This window comes from Raphanus sativus, chromosome 2, assembly GCF_000801105.2.
Source record: "Raphanus sativus cultivar WK10039 chromosome 2, ASM80110v3, whole genome shotgun sequence".
Taxonomy (NCBI): Eukaryota; Viridiplantae; Streptophyta; class Magnoliopsida; order Brassicales; family Brassicaceae; genus Raphanus; species Raphanus sativus.
This window is the reverse complement of record NC_079512.1, coordinates 31,528,329-31,553,589: the sequence shown is the minus strand read 5'-3', so window position 1 is coordinate 31,553,589 and position 25,261 is coordinate 31,528,329. Positions and strand designations below refer to the sequence as shown.

Below are 25,261 nucleotides of genomic sequence, written 5' to 3'. Positions count from 1 at the left end.
TGACTTAGTCATTCTTTCGGGTCTGTCTGGCTATCATTCTTTCTTTGTTTATGAACGTCCAATATATATATATATATCTGGTCCGAGGATCTTTGCCAAGACTTGGATGGTTAAAACCATTCCACTTTTACTTTCTATTTACCAGCTTATAGCTTTCTCCATGATGTTGGATAGTCGGATTCATCTTGTATGTAATCCGTGTACCTTGGCCACAATATGATCACCTTTGTTTGGCTCATGGTCTCACTGAATTCGTGGGAGAAAGATCATGTTCTCTTATCCAACATATATTCCCGATTTTCATCTCATCCTTAGATGAGGTATTCCATCCTAGATGGCACATAGGTATGTGGTGGTTTATTCATAGACTCTTAGGATGGTCTATATCTGGATTATGACCCTTTATCATCTTTAGACGGGAATATCTATGCTCACTTTATATGGCCTGATGTAATTTATCTTTCATACATGTATTCTTGTGGTGTACCCAAGCTTATAGACTTTTGAAGTCTCAACCTTATAGGTTATGCCTTTTACGGCCAAGCTATAATGCCTTATGGCCTTCAGCCATGCTTATCATGTTCGGGTTTTATAGTATGGTCATGGACCACACGGAGTGTTTATTCTCCCCCTCATGAACATGCTATAAAGTACGTTTGTTTGTCCTCACTTAAACGTAATGCTTGGACGGTCAGCATGGTTTTAGACCATGATACACGAATTTGTGGTCTGGTCATGATCACGGGTTTTGTTCTTACTATCCTCATGATCAGATTATACTTTCGTGTTGCTTGGAACAATGAAGCCTACTGAGTTTCCCTTGTGTACATGTTTCACAACGTGAGATCTTATGGGATAACTCTTTGTGCCTTATTAATCAAGTTCAGACCAGGATGGCTAATCCGGTCATGCCATAAAGTGTATAAATTCGTTGGTGAACCTTACTGGTTACCTAGGCTTTTATGCCTTATCACACCGATCCTTAGCATAGTATTAGATCAGTAGGGAGAATGTAGTCTCGACCTCTTTTATATGTATGCCTTTGGCGATTTTCATAAGCTAAAAGAAACATTTCCTTTTGCTTTGCTCTGCCCATTGGTTTATTATTGAAACCATTTTGATGTGGCTTGTAATGCCATTTCGACCTTTACTCCCTCCTCGACCATGATTGGATCTACAACCACGGTTATTGTGGTATCCTTGTCCACGGCCAGTGGGGATTTTGGGTCTCTCTCAATGGGTCTTAGGTGATAAATTTCGTGCCTCTTAAGGCCATGCCTTAGGCGTGGTGGTCTAGACATACTCTTCTCGAGTTTTCATTCTCATTTGTCAATCAAAAATATTTTTCAAGCAAATCAATCAAGATAAAAGAAAAACTTTTATTAATGCTATGAAATTTGAATGACAAATTATATTTAAAAGAAAACACCAAATCATAAGTATGAAATCAGAATGTCAAAAGGCTTAAACAATAGCCGGCCAGTCCATAATAACATCTTGGACGTGGCTCACATTTGGTTCTCTATTCAATGAATAAACCAATCTCATCATCTATATGAGTCCACCCGAATTTTCTTTTCTTAGCTTCTTCAGCATCACCGTATATCATCTCACATTGATACTCGGCACTTATCTCCATAACATAGTCGAGTTTGTCGAGGTTGACTTTCCTTTTCTGCTTCTTTTCCTCAAGAGCTGAAAGGTATGAGAGAAGGTCGTAATAGGTTGTGAAACCTTTAGCCTTCTGTGATAACAACACTTCCTTTGAATGGATCGTGTCACGAGTCTTGCTTAACAAGTCATAGTTTGTTATCACTACACCACATAGTTTAAGACTATAGGTGATTCTCATAAGATCAAAGTGATAGTCATCCACGGATTCATAATCCTGGAACCTCAGAGCCTTCCATTCTTTCATGGACTCATCTAGTAGTGGCTCGAAGAACATGGTGTTCAATCTCGACCAGAGATCGTAAGGATCGTTGATGTAACTGCACTCATCATACAGATCCTTCACGAGATGCTTTTTCATTATCAAAACAGCTCTACGCCTTTCATATGCAAGGGTATCATTGCCGTATTTGATACACTTCCCAAGTCCTTTAGACTTTAAATCGGCTGAAGTGTTCATCGCCCAATCAAGGTAATTGTCTCCATTGAGATCAAGGGCTGGGTAATCCGAGTGATGGAGTCTCGACATCTGAATCATATCAAAATGATTTGTGTTAGTACATACAATTTTCTGATGCCATTGGCTATCCAAGAAATAAAAGGCACTCGGCTAGTATGTAAACAATAAAGCCATATGGCTTGTGTGACCAATGCCATTCGGCTATTACACAATTAAATCACATTGCCAGCAAACAAATAAGAGGGCCATACGGCCAGTTTGCATTCTCTTTAGAAATTTACTTTCTCATAACTCATCCATCACTTAATCAACTTATTTGATTTATAAATCCCTTGAAAATAGTGGGATGGAAGAGTGCATGGTTTAGCCATACCATATGGTATGCTACATCGACCCATGCGATTTAATGGTCTAGTAGTACCATTCGGTACACATCCTCGACCAAATAAAACGGATCGTGATTTAGCTGCACTGTGGTGCGCATCATCCATCACCGGTGATTGTGGATCACCGTGGATCATCGAGGATCACCGTGGATCACCTTGGATCACTGATCATCGTAGATTATCGCGGATCATCGAGGATCATCATGGATCATAGATCAACGCGGATCATCGTGGATGATCACCGTGAATCATAGGTGAAAAATCTAGTTGCACCTGAGGGTGAACATCATCGACCATTGATTTTGTTTTATGGTCTAATCGTACTTAAGAGTACGTATCATCGACCTTTACTTCATATGGTCTAGTCATACCTATTGGTATGCATCATTGACTTAAAAGAAAATCATGGTCTAGCCACACTATGGTGTGCATCATCGACCAAAAGATGTGGAAAACATTAACCTTATGTTTTGTTTGGACATATAGCGTGTCATCCTTAAAGGGGTATCACTTGTTGTCCATACAAAACGAAAGTCATGTAATCACATGCTTTATATTTTAGGATTTAGGGTTTCTTAAAATCAGATTTAAACTTTAAGGATTAGGGTTTAAAATTCAAATCTGTTTTTTTAGGATTAGGTTAAACATTGACCTTAAATTTTGTTTGGACATATAGCGTGTCATCCTTAAAGGGGTATCACTTGTTGTCCATACAAAACTAAAGTCATGTAAAACTATTAAGGGTTTAGGGTTTTGATTTTAAAATAAACAGAACTAAAATCAACCAAATCAAATCGCAAAATTTTTAAATCGGATTTAAGATGAAGAGAAGTTTGAAACCCGAATTGCTTGAACCACAAGTAAAGATTAGGGTTCTTGAGATCTTACCTTAATCTTTGCCGATCTTTTCTCCTTGGTTCCTCTTTTAGAAACCTTAAATAATCAACAATGAAAGTTTCAAAGTTGGATTAGTATGAGATCTAAGAACAATAGAAATCGAAATTAAGAGAGATAAGGAGTTGGCGGCTATTAGGGTTTTGGATGATCTTTGACGGCGCGGCTTGCACTGGGAGGTGACGGCGCGTCTGGAGTCGGATTGATGCGTGGTCTGCGGCGCTGGATTCGTCTCGTCAAGAGCTTCAATTTGATATATTACTCGCCGTCTGGATCCTTACGGTTAGGGAGATATGACGGTTTAAAGTTGCGGCTGAAATTAAGGTTTTTGTGGTCGCTGGATTTTAGCTAGGGTTTAGAGTCTCGTGCTGATAACGTGTTGTAAATAAAGAAGAGAAGAGAAGAGAAGAGAGGAATTTGTGTGTCTTATTCCATGAATAATGATCTCCTTATATAGGATACAATAGCTTGGAGACAAAGCTTAACTTGGAGTGGGGAACAAGTATATCTAGGACTTTCCATATGGACATCACTACAATATTTATAACATTTAAAGACTTTAAAACAATATGAAGTCTCCACAGATTTTATAAATTTGCAGTCAGATCACTTCAATATACTTCTAAATACTCAACCAAAAGTTCATTTTAGTCAATGAAAACCAATTTAGAAGAAATTAATTAAGTTACTCAAAAGAATAAATATGCATTGAATTTCATTTCATTTCATTTACTTAGAAAAATCAGAGAAACTTAATTAGTTGGCATGTCAATTTATACGAGAAGAGATAGTCAGAGGCTTTATCACGACGAAGCATGTCTCCAGAAATATGCAACTGGTTGATATATTGACAAAGACATTTAGGAAGAAAAGTTTTGAAGCATTTTTTGTTATGTTGGGAATTGGAGATCTACATTCTCCAACTTGAAGGAAGGTATTTGGATATGAACATATCTAGTTATATTTAGAATATATTTTCATTAATTTGCATATATCTTGTAAATCTAGTTTAGGAATTAAATCCTTGTATAAATAGAAAGTCTTGGACCTTAAGATCAATACATAAAACTTTTTAAGATACTTTCTAGCATATATCTTGTAAATCTAATTTAGGAATGAAACCCTTGTATAAAGACAAGGTCTTGAACTTAAAGATCAATACAGAAAACTTTTTAGGATACTCAAAAAACAAGAGGAAGAAGCAAATATTAAGTTTCGTGTAAGTTGTCACACCGCATTAAGCATTGCTTCTTCAATTGAATCATTAAGCATTGTTTTGTTTGATTTTGAGGTTTTTTTCTATAAACATAAAATCTACAATTTAGATTTGAGTCCAGAAATAAATATTAAAATAGATCTGAATCCGATAGATTGATCAGGGCTACATTATTTGCCATTTGTTTTGTTTCCCTGGTACGACCAATATGTGATTATGTTCTTTCTACTGTGGTGAAAATTATTAGTTGGGAGACACAGTGCCTATTAAATTGTGAGTTCCACTTTTAAATGCTTATGACAAAACATCAGCCTCAATAATGTTCTTTTTCGAATACTAATTAGCTCAATGTTAAGTTGTAACAAGCTAAAAGAAATGTAATACGGAAGGAAACGTTATAGTATGTCATCACCGTTGAGTTTAGGTTTGCAATTAATTAACTATGTGTAACCTACTTACTTTGCATCCATTTTCTTATGTTTTGATTGCAAATTGACTATTTAATTAACCTTTAGATACATATAAATAGGTAAATTTTGGGGACCTAATTGTTTTACCACCTAACATGACTCTAGACTAAACTTTCAATTTTGCTATGAGAATAAAGGGAAAGGCCAAGTTCATATTTCTGGTGACTATAATCCTGTACATGTCAATGTCATTGGAGTTCTTTGATGCATCTTTCTCTGTTTTTTATTTTTTATTTTGTATGAAGCCTTTTTCAGTCTTTAACAGAGATATCTCTTTTTCTTTTTGAATAATAAATTTACTATATACAAATGTTATTTTATTTTTTTAACCTTTACTGAAACTAAAAGTGTTAATCTAAGCCTTCTTAAAAAAAATAGCGTTGATCTTTTCATTCTTGCATCTTATTTGCAATATCCTTATATATGATTGCTTATGTAGTAATAGAAAATACATTATTAATATTTGTTCGGTTCTTGTTTCACATCCTCAGGTCTCAGATACAATCCCACCGGAATCCGGAGACATTATTTGGGATTTGAACAATAGAGAAAGTCATAATCGAGATCAATTAGATTGAGGTAACGTTTACTGATTTTCATTTTTTTTATGTTACAACCAAATTTATGATACTTTATTAGAGGATATAATGTTTTCTTCATATGCGAATGTTATAATCTAAAACAATTTACATTTTAATATCTTTTTCGTCATAAAGAAGATGTAAATGCAGATGACCAAACACAAAATATCTGGTTTCATCCCCCCTAGTTCATAAAAATCATTAGATATGATAAAAATAAGTTTAAAGAACACATTATGATATTTAACATAATCCTTTTTCTCAATCGTCATTAGATTTTGTTTTGACTTTATACCATTTTCAGACAATAATTTTCAAATAGTAGAGAGTTGAGAAAAGGACAGAGGGACTGAATATAATTTATATCTTCAGTTGGAAGAAAAATCCAAAGAAAAGGGACAGACTCTACCAAAAACCTATCCACCACTCAAACCTCTCCAACCAAAACCACATGACTTGGTTTACCCTTTACATTTAAAAAATATAATCTCGTAAAGCATGAATTTATACCTTATGCACTTTTTGATGACCTTCTTCTATTTTTCGCAAACTAACTAGCATATCTATCTCTTACTTCTCTCTATTTAAAAGAATCAAATCACATAAAAATATTACAAAGATTACATCAAAGACGGCTGGTTTATCGGTAAGTCGATATCATAAAATTTAGCGTTTAGAAGGTTCTAAGGTCTAGAACATTTCGTGATTATGAAAAGGAGATCAAAATAAAAGGGTGCAAAATGTGTGACTCCCTATAGAAAAGACAAAAGTTTTGTATAATGTTTCATCGGTAACCTTAGTTAAGCCCTTCTCTTTACATGTGTTAACAACATACATATATATAAATGTCTCGCAACGCCATTACCTTCAGCCAGTCTCTTATTGTTGGCTCATTGGATTATTATAGGAGGAAACGATGGAGACAAGGAAAACTCAAGTGGCCGTGCCGGTTTTGTTAGCGATCATGACTCTAATGGTAACTCAAGTAGTCTTCGCCGGTAAAGACTCCCTTCATGAACGGCATATGGCAGAACTGCAAGCCGTTAAGGCATCTTTGGTTCGTCGAAATCTACCCGGTTTGGTATCTCCTCCTCCTACCCCTCCTCAGGTATTATACAACATCTTTTATCTGTTTGTTCAAAAGGTTTTGTCATTGCGTTTTTTTGGGTTTACATATGATATGTGATGCATGTATGGTGTAGGCAGTACCCGGTCCACGTGTGTATCAAGTGATATCATATGGGGCCGATCCAACAGGGAAAGCGGATAGCACGAATGCGATATTGAAAGCTATGGAAGATGCGTTTGATGGTCCAGATCATGGAGTATTGATGGAAGGTATAAATGATCTTGGTGGAGCAAGAATTGATCTTCAAGGTGGAAGCTACTTAATCAGCCGTCCTCTCCGGTTTCCTTCAGCCGGTGCCGGAAACGTCCTCGTAAGTATCTCTTATTAAATGCAAGTTTAGAAATAGAGTTAGATTTCTTCCGTACGTATGCATAGAGACATGAACAAAGCATGTTCATATAAATATATGTCTTCATGGCCCATCTATGCGACGTGATATGACACTGCATCCACACGTTAGATAAATACTTTAAAGCATGCAATTCTCAGGAGAATCTTAGTTTGAACGTAAACTTGATTAAAGATGCTCTTGCGTTTGGTTACCAAACGAAAATTAAGTAGATGATCATTAATTTTCTTTCACGAGAATGGAATGATTCTTTTCTTTTTATGCATGTTTCTCTCTATGACCTTGTGACCTTTTTATGATTTCCCAACAAGAAAGTTTTCTTTCTGGTTGAAATTAAGTTTTATCAGATTTACTTCCTTTTACAGTATTACTCTGAATTAAAATACAAAAAAAAATTCAAAGCTCCAACTTTTTAAACTTCATATTTTCACATATTTTTTTATTTAAATTAAAAAATCCCTGAAGTAGTCTTGCTGTTTCTTTGGACGTATTTCATTTTGTTATATTTTGAAATGAATTAATATTAATGTTTTCTTATATTGACTTGTGTAACACGTCAGATTAGCGGAGGGACATTAAGGGCATCAGATGATTTTCCAGTCGACAAGTACTTAATCGAACTCAACGACGAATCGTCAAAGTTACAGTACATTTTCGAATACATAACTCTCAGAGATCTTCTCATCGACTGCAACTATCGCGGCGGAGCAATCGCCGTCATCAATTCTCTCCGGACAAGCATAGACAACTGTTACATCACACGGTTTGGAGACACGAACGGGATTCTTGTCCAAAAAGGACACGAGACTTATATTCGAAACTCTTTTCTCGGTCAACACATAACCGCCGGTGGAGACAAAGGAGAGAGGAACTTCTCCGGCACCGCCGTGAACTTGGTGGGTAACGATAATGCCGTCACGGACACCGTTATATTCTCAGCCGGGATTGGGGTAATGATATCAGGACAGGCGAACCTTTTGTCTGGTGTGCATTGTTATAACAAAGCAACCGGTTTTGGTGGAACCGGGATTTATTTGAAATTACCCGGTTTAACTCAGAACCGGATTGTGAATTCCTACTTGGATTATACCGGTATCGTTGCGGAAGACCCTGTTCAGCTGCAGATTACCGGGACGTTTTTCTTAGGAGATGCGTTTATTTTGTTGAAGTCAATAAACGGTGTGGTTCGTGGGGTTAATATTGTTGACAACATGTTTTCCGGGTCGGGTAATGGAGTCCAGATTGTGCAATTGGATCAGACGAATAAAGCGTTTGATAATGTTGACCAGGTGGTGGTTGACCGGAACAATGTGAACGGGATGGCAATGAGATCGACGGTTGCTAAAGCATCGGTCGATGGAAACGGAACGTCTTGGACCGTTGACTTTAACCCGGTTTTGTTGTTCCCGAATTTAATCAAGCACGTTCAGTACACGCTCGTAGCACGTGAAGATGGCGCATTTCCTGTTCACGCGGTAAGGAACGTCTCGGATAATCGAGTGGTGGTTCAGACAAACGCACCTGTTACTGCACAAGTTTATGTAACGGTGGATCAATGAGTTTGACTGTCATGACTCATGTTTTTACCCTAATAATGATTTAATGATCATAAAAACTACAGTCGGTGGTGGTTTCTGGTATTTTTTGTAATTTTTCCTAACAGGAGAAATTATATTTTTACTATCAGTAAATAAGATATTTAGAAAATTGTGATTGCAGTTGAAGAGTTGTTGGCAGACATTCACTTACTTATTTTCCTTTGTCAAGACATTTACTAGTCTCTCTGATATGAAATTCAATACAATGACTAATGAACTTTCTTTTTTTCTTTTTCTTTTCTTTCTGACCAAAGCAGTGACTAATGAACTTCTCTATAACCTCCAAAATTAGTTTTTGACGGATAACCAAACGGCCTATTATGCTTTACAACATAGAATCAAATAAAGCAACCGTATAGAGTTAGATCATCTCCAATGTAAAACTCCATTTTTTTCTCTAAAATAGAGTAAAAGTAAATATGGAGTAAAATTGTTCCAATCCTACTCCATTTTTCACTCCATAATGGAGTCATGAACAAACAAAAAATAGATTACTTCATTTATGGAGTAAACTTCAAAATAGAGTGAGATATGTAGTTGGGTTGGAGCATATGTTACTCCATAATCACTTTTATTCCATTTTGGAGTTAAAAATAGAGTTAGGTTGGAGATGCCCTTCGGTGTCTATGATGTCTGCGACAAAAGAAGAAAGATCTCTAGAGGAGACTTCGAGGCTCTGCATCAACTGTATAAATATAGGTCTTCTCCATAAAATTAATTTATATTCCCAAACCCAACTCCATTTTCAGTAATTACTTGAAATCTTCTGTACTCTTTTATATGGAGTTGAAACATTGATTTTATCTTGTTTTCTTGTTTTGTTAAAGATCTTTAAAACTTTAAACTTCAATTAATTCATATTTAAAACAAAAACATAATTAAAAATGTAAATGGTACAACTTTATCAAAAACAGATAATATTAAATTGATTAAAATACAATTAAGATAAAAGTACATGTTTACTTTTTAATGTGTGTGAAAACCTTGCATTAAAAAAGGTTAAATACTTAATAAACAAAAAAATTAAGTGAAAATAAAAGTATTGGTTTTCTTACAAGTGATGAATAATTTGGAAGAAAGCAAACTTTATGACGAATAAAGTATAAGATGCGAAGTCTAATATGAATGATTTATTTTCTCAGAAAGCATTAATACTATAGAAATTAGCAGAATATGAGTATGCTTAAAAAATTGCAAAACCATAAGTATAAATTAAAAAATTGATTAAGTTAAAGATAAAACCTTAAAATGACATATTTTGTCATTATATAGACTGATAGAAGATAAAACATAAATTAAGAAAGCAAATTATAAACTCACAAAATCATTTTGATATCAGCCAGTCATCAAACAACTCTTAAACTTTATGAACTTCAGCTGTCTACCAACAGCATGCTTTGATCTTTTTTTTTAGTCTTTTGCATTTCCTTATGAATAAAGCAAAAAACACCTAAAAGCTTTCCGTTTAATAAATTGGAATTCGAGTCGGTCATTGGAATAATAAAGCAAAAATTAACAACAGAAACAATGACCTTTAATACACTGACACGCTCATATCAGCGTCTGCACTCTTCTTATTATAAATCATTCCTCCTATTCTCTCTCTTTAATTGTCTCTCTCTCTCTTTCTCTCACAAGACGAACCAGATGAGACTCCAATGCTTTGTTTGCCTGTTACTGTTTCTCATCATTGTTTCAGTTCAGTTAGATGAGACACTATCCTTAAGAAGAGACATGACAAAGCTTCTTGAAATCCAAGACAAGATCCACGAAAGACTCGCAACCGCTCCCTCTCTCCCACCACCATTGTCTTCCCCTTCATCTCCATTTCCCAAAATGGTAATCATCTCACACATTTTCACTATGTACATATTTATATGTGCACACGTGTGTAAATTGTGAGCGTGTGGGGGTTTGGTTTGGTTTTGGTGCAGGTGGGGAGAGTGATATACCCAATAAGCTACGGAGCTGACCCAACAGGTGGACAAGACAGCAGCGACGCAATACTTGAAGCTTTAACCGATGCTTTTCAGTTACACATCGAGCTTCACATGCTGCCACGTGTCGCTGATCTAGGAGGTGTTGTTATTGATCTCCAAGGTGGCAGTTACAAGATCGGAAAACCTCTCCGGTTCCCTTCCTCCGGTGGCGGAAACCTCCTGGTTAGAGTCCTTTTAGAGTCTTTACTTATAAAACTTCCATCAAAAATTCAAATGTTTTTTATTTTATTACTATTAAGTTTAAATCTTTTACTTATGTTTTTTGAGTGTAATAAAGGTAAAAGGAGGGACATTCCGTGCATCAGAAGTGTTTCCCGGTGATCGACATTTGGTAGAACTCTTAGCAGCAAACTCAGGGATCTTGTTTGAGGATGTGACCTTCAAAGACGTTCTGTTCGACTCAAGCTTCAGAGGTGGGGGCCTCGCGGTGGTAAACTCAGCTCGCATCCGTATAACAGATTGCTACTTCCTCCATTTCACAACGCACGGGATCAAAGTCCAGGGAGGTCACGAGACATACATCTCCAACACCTTCCTGGGACAGCACTCGACCGTAGGGGGAGACAGACAGGAAAGAGAGTTCTCCGGGACAGGTATCGATATCTCTAGCAATGACAACGCCATCACCGACGTAGTGATCTTCTCTGCTGGGATCGGTATCTTGTTGAACGGACAGGCGAATATGGTCACGGGCGTGCATTGCTACAACAAAGCTACGTGGTTTGGCGGGATTGGTATCTTAGTGAAGTCTCATTTAACGAGGATAGATAATTGCTACCTCGACTACACGGGGATAGTCATCGAAGACCCTGTTCACGTTCACGTCACGAACGCTCTCTTCTTGGGGGATGCGAACATCGTGTTGAGATCGGTGCATGGGAAGAAGATTCACGGTGTGAACATCGTCAACAACATGTTCAGTGGCGATCCTAAACACAGCTTCCCGATCGTTAAGATAGAAGGAGAGTTTGATGAGGTTGAGCAAGTTGTGATCGATCAGAACAATGTGGAAGGGATGACGTTGAGATCAACAACAGGGAAGGCGAAGGTTTCATCTAATGGGACGAGATGGGTCGCAGACTTTGCATCTGTTTTGGTTTTCCCTAACCGGATAAACCATTACCAGCATTCGTTTTTGGTTCAATCAGGAGAGATACCTGCGAGTGCTGTGACTAATGTTTCAAACAATGTGGTAGTTGTGGAAACTGATAGAGCTGTAACTGGAACCGTGTCGGTGATTGTTTATCAGTAGTAAAAAAAACAACATTTTTGTTTATATTGATCATTGTGACGAGATTTGACATAACAATGGTCCTAAACAATTAATACCAGCAATCAGCGACCTCGTTACTGGCCGGTTCTTCTGGCACGTGGAGCTGATTCTCAGGGGGACCAGAAGTCCTCGGCTGTTGTTGGAAATCACGCTTCCCTGGTTTAGCAATGTCTATATAAATCATCCTCCCATTGTACATCTAAAACATGACAGAAACATTTTGGTTAATTTCTAATACACAAAAATTTAAACATGCTTAAATCCAATTTAGATTAAGCTTTTATACCCTACGGTCCATGGTCTCTATGGCTAGAAAGGCATCATCTTGAGACATGTATTGAATGAAGGCATAACCTTTTGATCTCTTCATTGACTCATCTTTGACAAGCTTAACTGTTTTTTGAAAGACAAAAGACACAAAGAGTGAAAAGTTGTTATATATCAACTACCTACAGTTTAAATAGCTGATCTTAAACCCAATGTTGGATTTTGAGCAGAGCGAGAGACGGAATAAATATGCAAACACACACACCTTCAGCTATCTCGCCGAAAGCTGAAAACTCCTTCTGCAGAAAGTCTTCACTTATAGAAAACGGTAAGTCTGCAGATTTAAAGACAATAAATCACCAAATCGAACTTCAATTTCACGATGATTGTTATGTTTCACCACGAGAACAGAGTTCTAAAACCTCCAGACACTAATATATGTTACAGCCAATCCTGACTCGGAATCCTTCCATTAACCATTAAAACAGAATCAAATCATCAGAGAGAAGAAGATATATAATCTTAACTAAAGGGTAGTCCAGATAATAGTGAAAAGGCAGAAACTTTACTTCTGACCATGATTTTGCTCGCGAGAGGGTAATTCGATAGAGAAGCTTGAATCTTAGGAAGTCTCGGTTTTGTGTAGCTTGATAGAGAAGTTGATGAAGCCACAAAGGAAGGGAAAGCGAGCGTCGCCGACCACATGGTTTCTCACGGCTGTCCGTCGGAGAGAGAGACAGAGAAGAAACAGTTATGAAGATATGTTTTAACATCTTTCAAAACGACGGCGTTCATTAGTTCTTTCGATCCGCGCTTTAAGCCCATTAACACCTAAGTTATTGGGCCAATGACGTTTCTACTTGGGCGAAAACATGGGGGTGTAACTGATACATTAGAGCTCATCTTAACAATTTAAAACAAATTAAAAATATGAGGGTCCTAAAGGTAATTACTATTTATTCACGACTCATTGTAAAACCCTCACACAAAAGCCCTAATTTCGTCCAACTCTCCAGACAATTCTGAAGAGACTCATCAGCAGCGATGGCTATGTACTCTCACCGTCTCCGACGAGCTCTACTCACGACCACTTCATTTATTAACCGATCAATCTCACTCTCTCCTGCTTCTTCCGTTGCTCCACCCGCCATTACCCCATCTGGGTCGAAGGTGCTACAGAGATCCGTTTTAGGGCGTTTCACTGAAGCGACTCGAGCTCCGGTGAGGCTGTTCTCGACGAGGCAGTACAAGCTTTACAAAGAAGGAGATGAGATCACGGAGAACACTGTGCTGTTCGAAGGTTGTGATTACAATCACTGGCTCATCACCATGGATTTCCCCAAGGACAATCCTTTGTCCCCTGAGGAAATGGTCTCTACCTACGAGAAGACTTGCGCCGCAGGGCTTGGTATCAGGTTCGTTAAGGAATAACATTTGATGTGTTTGTCTCTGCTGTTTTGTTCGACTAACTGATGTTTTAGTTTTAGAAATTAAGACAGTTATGAGATTCATTGGTCTGAGCCTAAGACAAGAGTGAGATACTTTGGTCTGAAGCTTTGCTTCAGTTTTGTGTGTATGGAATAACATTTGGATGGGTTTGTCTCTGCTGTTTGTTAGATAGTCATAAGTTTTGTTTTGTGTTGACTGATGCTTTAGTTAGAAACTAAGACAAGAGTGAGAGAGGGAGATACATTGGTCTGAAGCTTTGCTTTTTTTTTTGTGCATCTTCTTTTGTCGTTTATATTGACTTTTTTGTCTGGTTGTGTCAGCTTGGAAGAGGCCAAGAAGAAGATATATGCTTGTAGCACAACAACTTACCAAGGGTTTCAAGCGATCATGACTGAGGAAGAATCAGAGAAGTTCAAGGGTATATATGGCTTTATGTACCTTGATTTTAGTTTCCTTTTGAATAAGCTGTTTTAGTTTTAATAGGGTTCTCATTTGTTCGGTGTTGTGTACAGATTTACCTGGAGTGGTGTTTATTTTGCCAGATTCCTACATCGATCCTCAGAACAAGGAGTATGGAGGTGAGTGAGCTTTGGTTTCTTCAAAATTCAACTCATTTTGGATTATACATAGAGATTGTCTCTTTTAAAACTCCCCCCAAAAAAAACTATTTATGTTTTCTTGTTTTTATTCAGGAGATAAGTATGAGAACGGGGTGATCACACACAGGCCATCACCATATCAGTTTAACAGAAGACAACCCCGTGATAAGTTCAATCAAAGACCTGACCGTCAAGGCGGTCCTCAAAACTTCCAGAGAAACCCACAGTTTGGTCAGCAACCACCAAGGCAAGGTGGTGGTGGTGGAGGTGGATATGGTGGTCCTCAGCAGGGCTACGGTCCTCCAGGACAAGCTCCTCCACCATTTCAGGGAGGTTACAACCAAGGCCCTCCAAGGTCTCCACCACCACCTCCGTACCAGCCGGGATACAATCAAGGCCAGGGATCTCCTGTGCCTCCGTACCAAGGGCCACCAGGTGGTTACGGACAAGGCGGACCTGGGAACTATAACCAAGGGCCACAAGGAGGTTACAACCAAGGAGGGCCTAGGAATTACGGTCCACAGGGGAATGGAAACTATGGTCCTGCACCTGGAGCTGGAGTTCCAAATCCCGGATTTGGTCAGGGGTATGGTGGACCTGGACAAGAGCAGAATCAAACATTTCCACAGGGAGATCAGAGGAATGCAGCTGGAGACTGGAACAACAATAATCCAGCAGGCCAACCGGGACCTGACCAAGTAAGTGCTTGACCTTAAATGAATCTTGCATTTTCCATTTTCCACATAGTTGTTGCTGAGGTGGTCATTTCTGTTTCCACAGGGAAGAAGATACTAGACAGTGAGACATGATGGACTGTGAAATGAGCTTGAATAAGGAGAGAAGTATCGGGAGGCCCCTTTTATTAAGTTCTAGAGTACATAGTTTTGTTAGTCATGCTCCTCTTTCTACTTTATTGGAACAAGAATCATCTCCTTTTTCTCCGTAAGTTGAGCTTGTTCAACGTTGCTTGTTGCCTCTGTTACTTGAAACACTTTTTTCAAAACGTTGTTTGCCAATCTGCCTATCTACTCGAGATGTTTGCTATTTTTTACTGAATCTATATATTGACCGAAAATCAGAAGGAATCTCTAACGAGTCGATTGGATATTAGAAGTGAAGAATTATTTTTCTGTTGACACTTAGAGCTCTTTACATGGAGATAACGTTTCTAACAAGGCTACGAGAGTCTCTTCTCGACCGGTACCAGTTATGATAATAAAGTAGGGGAGACTCGTTTAGCCAAAGTGCTTTACCCGGTAACTTGTGATTGATAGCAGAGCAAACGAGACACTACCTTGTCTGTTCTGTTGTCCCACCATTTATCAACCAAGTTGTTCCATAATTCTTCTTCTACACCGTCTCAGACCAGTGGTTTATGATGGACAAATGGCATATGAAGGCACACGTCTTTCTTTATGAACATGGAAAACGATGGGGACTTTACCTTTAAGTTGTTTCACTCCTCTGGCTTTAAGGGAGAAGAACATCAAACCCCAGTCCTTCAAGTTTCGGCAAAACCCAATCAGGAGCCTCACTGAGCCACCGGAGAGAGTCTGCTGTCCTTTTTTCCTGAAATCAGGATGTCTTGATTTTACCAAGAAGTCAAAAACTAATAGAGAAAGCACACACCATGTCAACCGTCAACGTAACGGGAATAAGATGAGAATGCACTGAAAGACATGTGCCATTTGCCAATCCATTGGCTTTAATTTTTGCGGCCATTCTTTAGGATTTTCAATGAGGTTAATAAAATTAAGATTCTGTACCAAAACCTGTTGTGAGACCCACTTTATGGTTTACTACAATGGTTCACAAGTAATAAAAAGCTGTTCATGTGTTTCAAACGTTTACATATAATGGAATCTTTAACGAGTAGTGGTTTTGGACATCGGATTGAGCATCAACCTTATTCGGAAGGGGAATTACCAATCTGCGGTTTGAGTAGCTATGCATCTTTTTTTTAAGCTATGCATCTTGATGATAAAACTACTTGCATGATCTCCGCTTCAGTCCAATTTTCTTTTTTTCAGTCCAATATGGTTATTTATCTTTCTTATCACTTGTCAGTTTAAGGTTTACTAACATTGTATTTGTCTAGTTAAGTTAGAACATTTTGTTACTTGGTAAAGAGTTTGTTAACACTAGCTAATAAAACTAACTTATTTAAACTGCTTATATTATAAACAAGTCATATATTGTATATTTTACGGTTCACTGATGAGAACATTATTCAATCACAAACTTTCTCTTCCTCTATCATCTGCTTTCGTTATCGAACCAGCTAGGTTTATCGACAAAATAATAAAAGCTAAACGTCATGCACGTAAAACACGTACAAATATTAATTTGACTTCACTCGGCCATTTCACACATTGATCACATATAAAAACAAACGTGTAACCTTTCACGCTATAACCTTAATTTTCAACAATTATAAATTATAGTAAAACGTTTTTGATCAGGTGATACAATTAAACTTTAAAATAAATTAGATTGACTTGGTCGTTGTTTTGTTTGCTTTTTTGTGTGTTTATTCATTTATTTGCTTGTTGATGAAGTTAATTGTCCTTACTTAATACTCAAGAGTCACTTTATAATTTTTAAAAAATTTAACAATTGCTATCATAACATTGTTTCACATGTATTATATAGTGTCAGTCTTTATCTTGCCAAGTATTTCTATTCACAATTCGTAGAACCATTAGCTTATACTTGCAGGACAAAGCTATGCGTCTAACTTGTTTGAATGGGTCAGCTGCTATCATATGAAGTATGAGTCAAAATCTAATCGAGAAATTAGAGTTTTCTTCAAGTCCATTCTCCGATTTGTTTCTTTTTTTTATATATTGAATATTCTGCGATATCATATGATATTTCAAAATCTTCGGTGATTACTAAAATCGTGACGTTCACATCGTACAAAATGATTTCAATTTATTCAGTTTGGAAAAAAATTGTATAGCCGTTATGTTCACTTGGATTCACTAAATAAAAAACGAATGAACCATAATCAGATCGTTTCTTTTAAAGCAAGTTTGAACCCAATTTACGCATGTGAGTGAAATGTGAACGGAATTTAACAACAACCATTTACACGAAGTTGACTTTGCGATATAATCCGAGTGAGTGATCATAAACTTTGACCATGAACTAAGACATCAATATCTCTATATCAATTGGAACAGAATTAAGTAAATTTTTTGACTGCATACATTGTTCAACTGATGATGCATGCTTTTGGCCTTTTCTTTGATTAATTCTCTCTGTCGGCTTCGCTTATGAAATTACCGCATAAATAAATTACTCTCTTCCGTTTGCAGAATTTTCTTCATTAAAATGTTTGTAAACTGTCACCAACATACAAATGAAAAAGTTACGCGTTTTTGAATATGAGTATATGACCAAGTCTCCGACATCACCTTACTTATTTATTCATTTTATTTTGTCATTCACTTTTACATGTTTAATTATAATGTACTAGATCAATAGTTCACACACGCATATTTACATATTTAAACCCGAGTGATAACACAACAAGAATAAGTATAAAGTACTATCTTATTTCTCGGTCGTTGTTTAGCTGTGATATATATGATCCAGTACATTTTACTTAAACATATCAAAGTACAATAAGTAATTTTGTTTTACATTTATAGGAATGTAAGCACATACGAAGACATTTTTCTTTTACCTAGAGAAAAGACCAATATATAGATGATGAAGCAGGACTAACATATTGATGATAAAACCATGTTATGTCAAGTTTCGAACTATATATTAAATCCAAATTTCAAGAGAACAGAGTAAGATAATCGACGTACAAAATCTTCATCATCTATAGGAACTTAAGACAAAACCTTTATTACACATGTTATTAGAAATGCTTGATTAATGGACTTGTAATTTGTAAAGCCATATTCCCCAAAAAGAAAAAAAAATCCCAAATTCATATCCCCTTAGTAGTAAAATCATGATAATCATTATTTTCATCTTCATCTAGTTACTAAAAGAAAGCTATATTATAAATCAAGATCGCTCATCATGAATTCCTCCAACGTTTCCGTCTCTTGGTGAAAATCGTGATAATAATAATCCATATGATCCAAGCCATCATCATAACTACTGTTCCCTGAATATTCCCCCAAAAGATCATGATCTTGTTGATCAAACACGGAGTTACTTTCTTCACTCACCTGATACGTCGTCGTTGCTTCCGTACCTGACCAAGTCACGTGACGCGGCTCGTTACTCACATGCTGGTTAAGAACAAGATCATGATCATAACTCTTTCGATCTCCTGAGACCGGGAAGATAGATTCTTTAGATATTGTAGTTGGAGAACCGAAGTCTAGAGTTACCGGACCTCTTCTACGGTTGGCTTCACCAGCAGCAGAGCGTCCGGTGAACTTCTGAACAAGAGCTCGGAAATTGCTAGGACTTGCGTTCAAGAGAGTCGTTGGTACTGCTCTCCTCGAAGCCCTAGACCTTCTTCCGGCCGTTTCTTGCGCCACCACAATACCACCGTCTTCTCCGAGGGGAGATACGGATGATGACATCATGTTAATGCCATCGAAGCATGGACTAAGCTGTTGAACTTGGTGTGGTTCATAGTGTTGTAACCACTGGCCTGCTCTCGACGAGTTGTTGTTCATTAGACTTTCTTTTTGTTTTCTATATTTATTTTATTTTTTTCTTTGGTGTACCGTGTATTCATTGCATATGCTTTAGGATTAAGGTTAAGGTTGCTCTATATATGCGGAGGAGATGTAAGCCATAATGGTCGTACTAACCCTACAATATTATTTTTTAAACAATTGATGGTCGTTGACTTGTACCTTCAATTTTTAATATGTTTTGTAGTTTAATAAACTCAATCAAATAATTTGGGCAGTGTGTAAATCATTATGAGTGTTGAGGAAGTAATTGTATCAACTAGTATTTTAATTTAAATATTCGTATTGTGTTCTGTTGATTTAAACAATTTAATGGTGATCCAATAGCTAGCTGACCACTACTATCATATGATCTAGCAATGGTTAAGTTAGAAGAATGTCCAGCGGATTTTCATTATCGATCTTGACCAAAATTACTTCCTGTTATGTAGAAAATGTTTGCTTCGTTTTAATTGTGGATCAAATTGTAGTTTTTCTTAAGAGTAAGTAAGTTTACTGGTAAAAATTTTAAATTTAAAGGCTAAAATATATTAATTTGTGATTTTTGAACTTTCAAACCATTTCAATTTTAGACTGAAAAATGTATTATCTACTATATTTTAGTCTCGATTTTAGTAAACAAAATATTTGACATTTTCTAAAATAGCTGTGAATATTAATATTTGTTTTGATTCATATTTATGGATGTCAAAATATTCAGATATAATTGAAACAAATAAAAATCTATAAATATGGATGGAGATGGAGTGATCAGGAAAATAATTTTATAGGAATCGACAAATGGTGATTACATCAAGCATGATACATGAAGACTTGACTTTGATGATTTCCTGTCTTTTCTGTTCTCTCGATCGTTTACTGGTCAATGCATTCTTACTGGTTAAGAAAATTATTATTTTTGCAAAAATACGAATTTTTATTTTTGAACTGACAAAAATACGAATTTTAGTTTGATAATATCATATATAATAGAATTACCAAATGTTAAAAGAAAATTATGTTAAAAGAAAAGTAAATTATCCATTTAGACTTACTATATAGACATGTATTACATCTGAATCCTGTGTTCAAACATAAGATAATAAAACCTGAAGCAAACAAAGGAAATTTCCCGATCTAAAAGAAATGTTTTTAATTAAAGATCGTCTTTATATATGACGCGGGCAATGACGAAAGCTCATAACGTCGTTACAAGTAACAAGTTAAAGAACAATGTACTGTGCTGTATCCTTTATATGTATAATATAAACTAATTATTCATTAGTGAATATACTGTACTGTATCATTTCAAGGTGGCTATTTTATTGTAAGAAAACTTACGCATAACGGCAGAATTAGTATTATCTTTTTAATAAACCCAAAATAGATTAACTACCGTTAACCAGCTGTCACTAGTTCGTCGATTAGGCGGTGGTTTATTTGATGAAGCTTCCTTACTTAAAAACACAAATTCAGATACTATATACAATATAACATGTACAGCTAAGTTATTCACTTCAATTCGATTAGAAAATCATATCCCTAAGTTTTCAAAATAAAGCAAATACAAAAATTTGTATCTGCTAAAAACAAAGTAAATAATAGATACTAAAAATTTAGAGACGGATATACAGATATAGAGTTTTAAATTATAATATTATATAATTATATTTAACATATACTTTATTAAATCTTATTTAATAGTTACTTATAAATGATATTAAATTAAAAATGATATAAAATTTTTATACAAAACTACAATTTTTCTAAACACATTTTTTATAAGAAAAATTATTAATTTGAAAAATTTATAAAACATATAGTTTCATTAGTTTTTTACAATATATTTTTATTATGTTAAAATATATTCTTAAAAATAAATTGATATTTTTTTCTAAATTTACTTGTATTGAATAAATTAGATGAAATATCTGTAAATATCTATGAATGTTTACAAATATCAAAAAAAATTAAACATCTAAAAAAATCGAATATTTATATTTTTGCGAAACAAAACAAATAAAAAATCAGATATTCTTAAAATACGAAACAAATATACTACTATTGGATCTGTGCTCGGACCTAACCCAAACAATGGACCCGAAACTTGAAGTTTTCAAAAGTCACCAATAGTATTTCAATACTAAAATCCAAAATATTCGATTTAACTTACTCTAATATCTAAAACTAAAATTTAATATTAAACTTTAGTTATCTTGAATTGGATATTAGGCTTTCAAGTATAAGTACAAAATACTTTAAAACATTTGAAAAACAATCCAACTACCAAAAATTTCCACTATATAAGTATGGAAAAATTGAGTCAAACACGGAAAAACAAGAGATACAGCCAATAAAAGATGCCTTCAAGAAGTCAAATGTCAATAGTAAGTTGGTCAAACATCTTGACCAGAAATCACATTTCTCAGTTCTCCCCAATGTTCCGAGGAACTATGATCAAGTAGTTGACATGTGAGTTATATTATCTTCCTACGAAGTAAACCTCAAAGATAATTCTTCGTATGAATTCAAACTTGTAGAAAAATTCTTCTACTTCTCAGCTTTGTTTTGGGGTAGCAAAAATATTATGAGTACTTAAATATATATGTGACTAATCCAACACCTATGTCATCTTACAAATTTCAGAGATAACTCCAGATCTCAAGCCTTGATCACATATGATTTTATTTTGTTATTTATGTGTGTTAAGGATCAGAAGATTGTTTAATAGAGTCTTGGCTGGAAAGATGCACGTAGAGAACCCTCAGTTCCACAAACTGCATAACTTGCAGCCAAGATAGACAAGCATGAAACCGTTTGTGGAACTGAGGGTTTCATTGAAACGTACTACCACCGATACCAAGTGCCACCAAAAAAATATCTGTGATGGTATTTAGCTGTACCGTTTGTCCTATACATATAAACAAATGATTTTTACCATCAAAACTTAAATCAAATATATTAAAAATTGTTACACAGACTCCTGGTTAAACGGAAGAGTGTGTCTCAGTTAGAGAAATCCTTGTTGGGTTGTTGATGTTGTTTTGTATAATCGCTATGTTGCTGAGGATGCTGTCTAAAACTTGCCTGTCCCTAACATTCATGAGTAAACACAAACTCCCTTATAATTCCTTTTGTGAAAAGAGAATCTGAGACACCTTCAAAAGGTTTAGTTAAAGTCTTTTACCATGTCCTGGAGTCTTTCATACATAACTTCTGGTCTGAAACTTAATTGTTCCTGCGATAATTTTCAACATAAAATTTAATAAATCACACCTCAAAACTCATATACAGTACGAATAAATATTCGGGGTTATGCAAACTGATTAAGAGAACAACTTACAGTTCCATATAGCCTTTGCTGAGTTATGGATTGTCCCTGCAGTGAGATATGATCAAATTATTTTCGGCAGTTTATATCAGAGATACCCTTACCAAACACCATAGAATAAAAGCAGTTACATACATACCAGTGAGTGTATGTTTTGATGGGCAGTACAATATCCATTGCGGTTTGAGGCCATCATGTTGATTTGTCCCTGTTCATAGAAGAGCTAACAATGTTAGTTTGAAGGTTGACCATTTTTTAATATTCTGTCGCTGTAAAGGACCTTTCTCGTGTACCATTTCATGTGACACTTGTTGAGGGCTGAGGTAGTCGTCGAGAATCGAGTACCGGTTTCTTTGTTCTTGCAAAGCAGTTTCTTTCCATACTTCATGTAGTGAATGTTCCTTTGACAAAGAGAAAGCCATGTTGTTAGCCCAAAATCTCTTCTCTTATGAAGACAATGATTCAGGAGATACCTGTCCTGTGTCGGCCACATTCTCATTAAATGAGGTGTTGTTATTGTTACGTTCTTCATGTCTTGAATGATTTTGAGCTACATCAGAGTCTGACTCTTCACCACTGTGAATCACGTTACTTGTGTTCTCACAACTTCTTAAAGCTTCATTCAGCACATTCAACACAGCGTTATAGCTCTCTTCGGATAAAGACGCTTCCTCACTCAGCTTCAAAGACCGGAGACAAAGATCCGTATACCGCTGAGCCTTACTTGAATCCCCACACATCAGATCACATTCAACCGCTTCTCTCCTTCTCGCATCTTTTGTCCAACGCTTCAACACATACCGAGACGGAATAGTGAGTTCTCCAGACATCTGCAGAACAATCATTGCGTGTCTACAGAGAAACCCTTTGAACTCAAACAATCTACATGAACAGACAACTTCAGATGATTCAGGGCTCCACACCACAACGAAACCACGCTTCTGTTCATAGTCTTGAACCCTGAATGTCTTCCTTTGACCCTCATCGCTTTCATTCTTCGGATGACAAGCAACACCTCCCAACACCTCAGCCTGAAACTTCTTGAACATCTCACGAGTGTATAACTCAACCATTTGCTTCCCAAACGGCGAAGGTGACTTAAGACCAGGCTGTTTACACAATGTATCAGTCTCAGCTTTCTCTTCCTCTTCGCACCTCTCCTGTATCATCGTCTTGTACTGATCAAGAAACGCTCTCAGCGTAGTTTTCCTCTGAATGTACTTATCGAAAACAGAGCTCACACATTCCGATCTCTGAGCTGTACACATTCCCGCTAGAGAAACATCTTTCATATACACAGGAACCCAATGTTCCCTATCTTCATACAGAGATTGAAGCCAAGCATTGTCTCTCAGACGAAACCTATCTACCACCTCACACCACTTCTTTTCAAACTCATCTCCCTTGCAAGAACCGTAAATAGCCTCACTTATCTCATCCACAAAGCCTTTCTCTTGTCCCATAACATGACCAAGCTTCTCAGGCATCTGACCAAGAGTATCCCACGTATAGAAACAATGACTAGACCCTGGCAAGGCTTCTGAAACAGCTTCTTTGATCGTTTGGTCGTGTTTGGTGAGTATAACTCTTGGTTGACATCCGTGCATGGCCTTTAACCATGACTTAAAAAGCCAAACAAATTCAGATGTAGACTCATTGTTTAACAACAGTCCACAACCAAGCAACAGGAACTGTCCATGGTGGTTCACACCTATGAATGCAACAAGAGGAAGCTTATACTCGTTCTTGATGAACGTAGTGTCGACAGAGACAACATCACAGAAACAAGTGTAGTCCAATCTCCCCTTTGCGTCAACCCAAAAGACGTTTCTTAGACTCTGCTCCTCCTCGCTGAGATCAATAGCGTAGAAGAAGAAAGGATTCTCAGCTTGCATATCCGTAAAGAAGCTTAGCAGTCTCTCAACGTCTCCATCCTCTAAAGCTTGAAACTTTCTGCTCTTCATCTCTTTCACAACAGCACCAGTTTGTTTTTCCCGCCCACAAGACTCTCTCATGGAACTGGCTTGACCAGGGAAGGTTTCGTGGTTATGTTCTTTAACCAAAGAGCGAATCACCCACCTCCCATCTTGTCTTTTCTTGACGTGTAAACACGCTTTACAATCAGTTTTCGAGGAAGAACGGTTGATTCTACCACGTTTTTTACCTTGAGGGATGTTATCTATGTCTTCTTCTCCTTGATCTGTTTTCTTGCTTCCGTAACGTGTACATACAAACTTGGCGTCTATGAACTTCCCACTCATTCTTGAACGACGGCTAGCTTTTATAATGGTGTTGAAACCAACGGATTTAGCGTACTCTTTGTAGAACTCAAAAGCTTCCTCTTTGGATTCAAACTCTAAACCTTCATTGATCCTTTGATCATCACATTCTCCTGAAGGTGAAGGCATTTCGAGATCAATCACCACCATTCAACGATGCTTTGCTTCGTCCTTTAAAACTCAAATCTTCTAGAACTCAAACTAAATCCTGTGAAACAGAGTTCGTTAGTTAGTCATCCCAAAGTTGCAAGCTTTACGCCATCAATGTAAGCAAAAACAGCTTCAGATATGGAAACGAATCATCATCTAACACAAGTAAAGTCAAAACCTTTAATATTCATAATCAGCACAAAGATAGCTCAAAAAACCAATATAGTTTATTATTAGTATATTTTAAGACAAAACAATCAAACTTCGTGATTCAGACAAAACACACAAGAAACGACATGTAAGCAAAGCAGCTAACTACGATACAAAACAGAGAAGATCAGAAACAGTTACATGAAGGAAGAAGAAGACAGTGATGAGTAGAGGCGAGTACAGAAACGATCTTCATTTCAGCAAAGTTTCGATCTTTAGGGCAAAGAAACAGTCGTCTCCTCCGTCGTACTCGCCTTTTTCTATACTCGCGGTTATGCTTTTCCGGTTATTGTAATT

At 36.5% G+C, this 25,261-nt stretch overlaps 7 protein-coding genes across 7 annotated transcripts; 3 read left to right on the top strand and 4 right to left on the bottom strand.

Annotated features, from left to right (window-relative positions):
• Positions 1-1,359: 1,359 nt before the first annotated feature.
• LOC130508016 (uncharacterized) lies at positions 1,360-3,847 on the bottom strand. Its single transcript, XM_057003089.1, has 2 exons — positions 3,406-3,847; positions 1,360-2,200 (listed from the first exon to the last, which is right to left on the bottom strand). Exon 2 carries the CDS (start codon positions 2,198-2,200, stop codon positions 1,523-1,525), a length of 678 nt encoding a protein of 225 aa, XP_056859069.1. The 5' UTR covers positions 3,406-3,847; the 3' UTR covers positions 1,360-1,522.
• A 2,681-nt stretch (positions 3,848-6,528) lies between these two features.
• LOC108827255 (polygalacturonase QRT3) lies at positions 6,529-8,874 on the top strand. The gene is made up of 3 exons (XM_018600614.2): positions 6,529-6,786; positions 6,881-7,117; positions 7,717-8,874. Exons 1-3 carry the CDS (start codon positions 6,595-6,597, stop codon positions 8,713-8,715), a joined length of 1,428 nt encoding a protein of 475 aa, XP_018456116.1. The 5' UTR covers positions 6,529-6,594; the 3' UTR covers positions 8,716-8,874.
• Positions 8,875-10,296: 1,422 nt separating this feature from the next.
• Positions 10,297-12,050, top strand: LOC108839437 (polygalacturonase QRT3). The gene is made up of 3 exons (XM_057003087.1): positions 10,297-10,593; positions 10,689-10,916; positions 11,032-12,050. Exons 1-3 carry the CDS (start codon positions 10,402-10,404, stop codon positions 12,004-12,006), a joined length of 1,395 nt encoding a protein of 464 aa, XP_056859067.1. The 5' UTR covers positions 10,297-10,401; the 3' UTR covers positions 12,007-12,050.
• On the bottom strand, positions 11,964-13,044 carry LOC108829347 (organelle RRM domain-containing protein 1, chloroplastic). The gene is made up of 4 exons (XM_018603010.2): positions 12,864-13,044; positions 12,560-12,628; positions 12,314-12,420; positions 11,964-12,226 (listed from the first exon to the last, which is right to left on the bottom strand). Exons 1-4 carry the CDS (start codon positions 12,997-12,999, stop codon positions 12,077-12,079), a joined length of 462 nt encoding a protein of 153 aa, XP_018458512.2. The 5' UTR covers positions 13,000-13,044; the 3' UTR covers positions 11,964-12,076.
• A 248-nt stretch (positions 13,045-13,292) lies between these two features.
• On the top strand, positions 13,293-15,388 carry LOC108841813 (multiple organellar RNA editing factor 1, mitochondrial). The gene is made up of 5 exons (XM_018614579.2): positions 13,293-13,709; positions 14,064-14,161; positions 14,256-14,321; positions 14,436-15,040; positions 15,123-15,388. Exons 1-5 carry the CDS (start codon positions 13,339-13,341, stop codon positions 15,135-15,137), a joined length of 1,155 nt encoding a protein of 384 aa, XP_018470081.1. The 5' UTR covers positions 13,293-13,338; the 3' UTR covers positions 15,138-15,388.
• Positions 15,389-18,119: 2,731 nt separating this feature from the next.
• On the bottom strand, positions 18,120-19,062 carry LOC108840823 (uncharacterized). The gene has a single exon (XM_018613641.2). It carries the CDS (start codon positions 18,992-18,994, stop codon positions 18,362-18,364), a length of 633 nt encoding a protein of 210 aa, XP_018469143.1. The 5' UTR covers positions 18,995-19,062; the 3' UTR covers positions 18,120-18,361.
• A 2,805-nt stretch (positions 19,063-21,867) lies between these two features.
• Positions 21,868-25,224, bottom strand: LOC108835607 (protein FAR1-RELATED SEQUENCE 1). The gene is made up of 7 exons (XM_018608839.2): positions 25,106-25,224; positions 22,799-24,812; positions 22,619-22,726; positions 22,465-22,533; positions 22,338-22,373; positions 22,182-22,232; positions 21,868-22,087 (listed from the first exon to the last, which is right to left on the bottom strand). The coding sequence occupies exons 2-7, from the start codon at positions 24,752-24,754 to the stop codon at positions 22,001-22,003; spliced, it is 2,307 nt and encodes a 768-aa protein (XP_018464341.2). The 5' UTR covers positions 24,755-24,812; positions 25,106-25,224; the 3' UTR covers positions 21,868-22,000.
• Between the last annotated feature and the right edge of the window lie 37 nt (positions 25,225-25,261).

Excerpts from the sequence above, each read along its gene's own strand:
- LOC130508016 (XM_057003089.1), bottom strand. The coding sequence starts at position 2,200 with ATGTCGAGACTCCATCACTCGGATTACCCAGCCCTTGATCTCAATGGA.
- LOC108827255 (XM_018600614.2), top strand. The coding sequence starts at position 6,595 with ATGGAGACAAGGAAAACTCAAGTGGCCGTGCCGGTTTTGTTAGCGATC. Across the intron at positions 6,787-6,880 it reads CTCCTCCTACCCCTCCTCAG|GCAGTACCCGGTCCACGTGT; the intron begins GTATTATACAAC and ends TGTATGGTGTAG. Across the intron at positions 7,118-7,716 it reads CCGGTGCCGGAAACGTCCTC|ATTAGCGGAGGGACATTAAG; the intron begins GTAAGTATCTCT and ends GTAACACGTCAG.
- LOC108839437 (XM_057003087.1), top strand. The coding sequence starts at position 10,402 with ATGAGACTCCAATGCTTTGTTTGCCTGTTACTGTTTCTCATCATTGTT. Across the intron at positions 10,594-10,688 it reads CATCTCCATTTCCCAAAATG|GTGGGGAGAGTGATATACCC; the intron begins GTAATCATCTCA and ends GTTTTGGTGCAG. Across the intron at positions 10,917-11,031 it reads CCGGTGGCGGAAACCTCCTG|GTAAAAGGAGGGACATTCCG; the intron begins GTTAGAGTCCTT and ends AGTGTAATAAAG.
- LOC108829347 (XM_018603010.2), bottom strand. The coding sequence starts at position 12,999 with ATGTGGTCGGCGACGCTCGCTTTCCCTTCCTTTGTGGCTTCATCAACT. Across the intron at positions 12,629-12,863 it reads GAGCAAAATCATGGTCAGAA|ACTTACCGTTTTCTATAAGT; the intron begins GTAAAGTTTCTG and ends TTAAATCTGCAG. Across the intron at positions 12,227-12,313 it reads TAGAGACCATGGACCGTAGG|ATGTACAATGGGAGGATGAT; the intron begins GTATAAAAGCTT and ends GTCATGTTTTAG.
- LOC108841813 (XM_018614579.2), top strand. The coding sequence starts at position 13,339 with ATGGCTATGTACTCTCACCGTCTCCGACGAGCTCTACTCACGACCACT. Across the intron at positions 14,162-14,255 it reads AGAATCAGAGAAGTTCAAGG|ATTTACCTGGAGTGGTGTTT; the intron begins GTATATATGGCT and ends TGTTGTGTACAG. Across the intron at positions 14,322-14,435 it reads TCAGAACAAGGAGTATGGAG|GAGATAAGTATGAGAACGGG; the intron begins GTGAGTGAGCTT and ends GTTTTTATTCAG.
- LOC108840823 (XM_018613641.2), bottom strand. The coding sequence starts at position 18,994 with ATGAACAACAACTCGTCGAGAGCAGGCCAGTGGTTACAACACTATGAA.
- LOC108835607 (XM_018608839.2), bottom strand. The coding sequence starts at position 24,754 with ATGGTGGTGATTGATCTCGAAATGCCTTCACCTTCAGGAGAATGTGAT. Across the intron at positions 22,374-22,464 it reads ATCAAAACATACACTCACTG|GGACAATCCATAACTCAGCA; the intron begins GTATGTATGTAA and ends ATCTCACTGCAG. Across the intron at positions 22,233-22,337 it reads AGCAAAGGCTATATGGAACT|GAACAATTAAGTTTCAGACC; the intron begins GTAAGTTGTTCT and ends AAATTATCGCAG.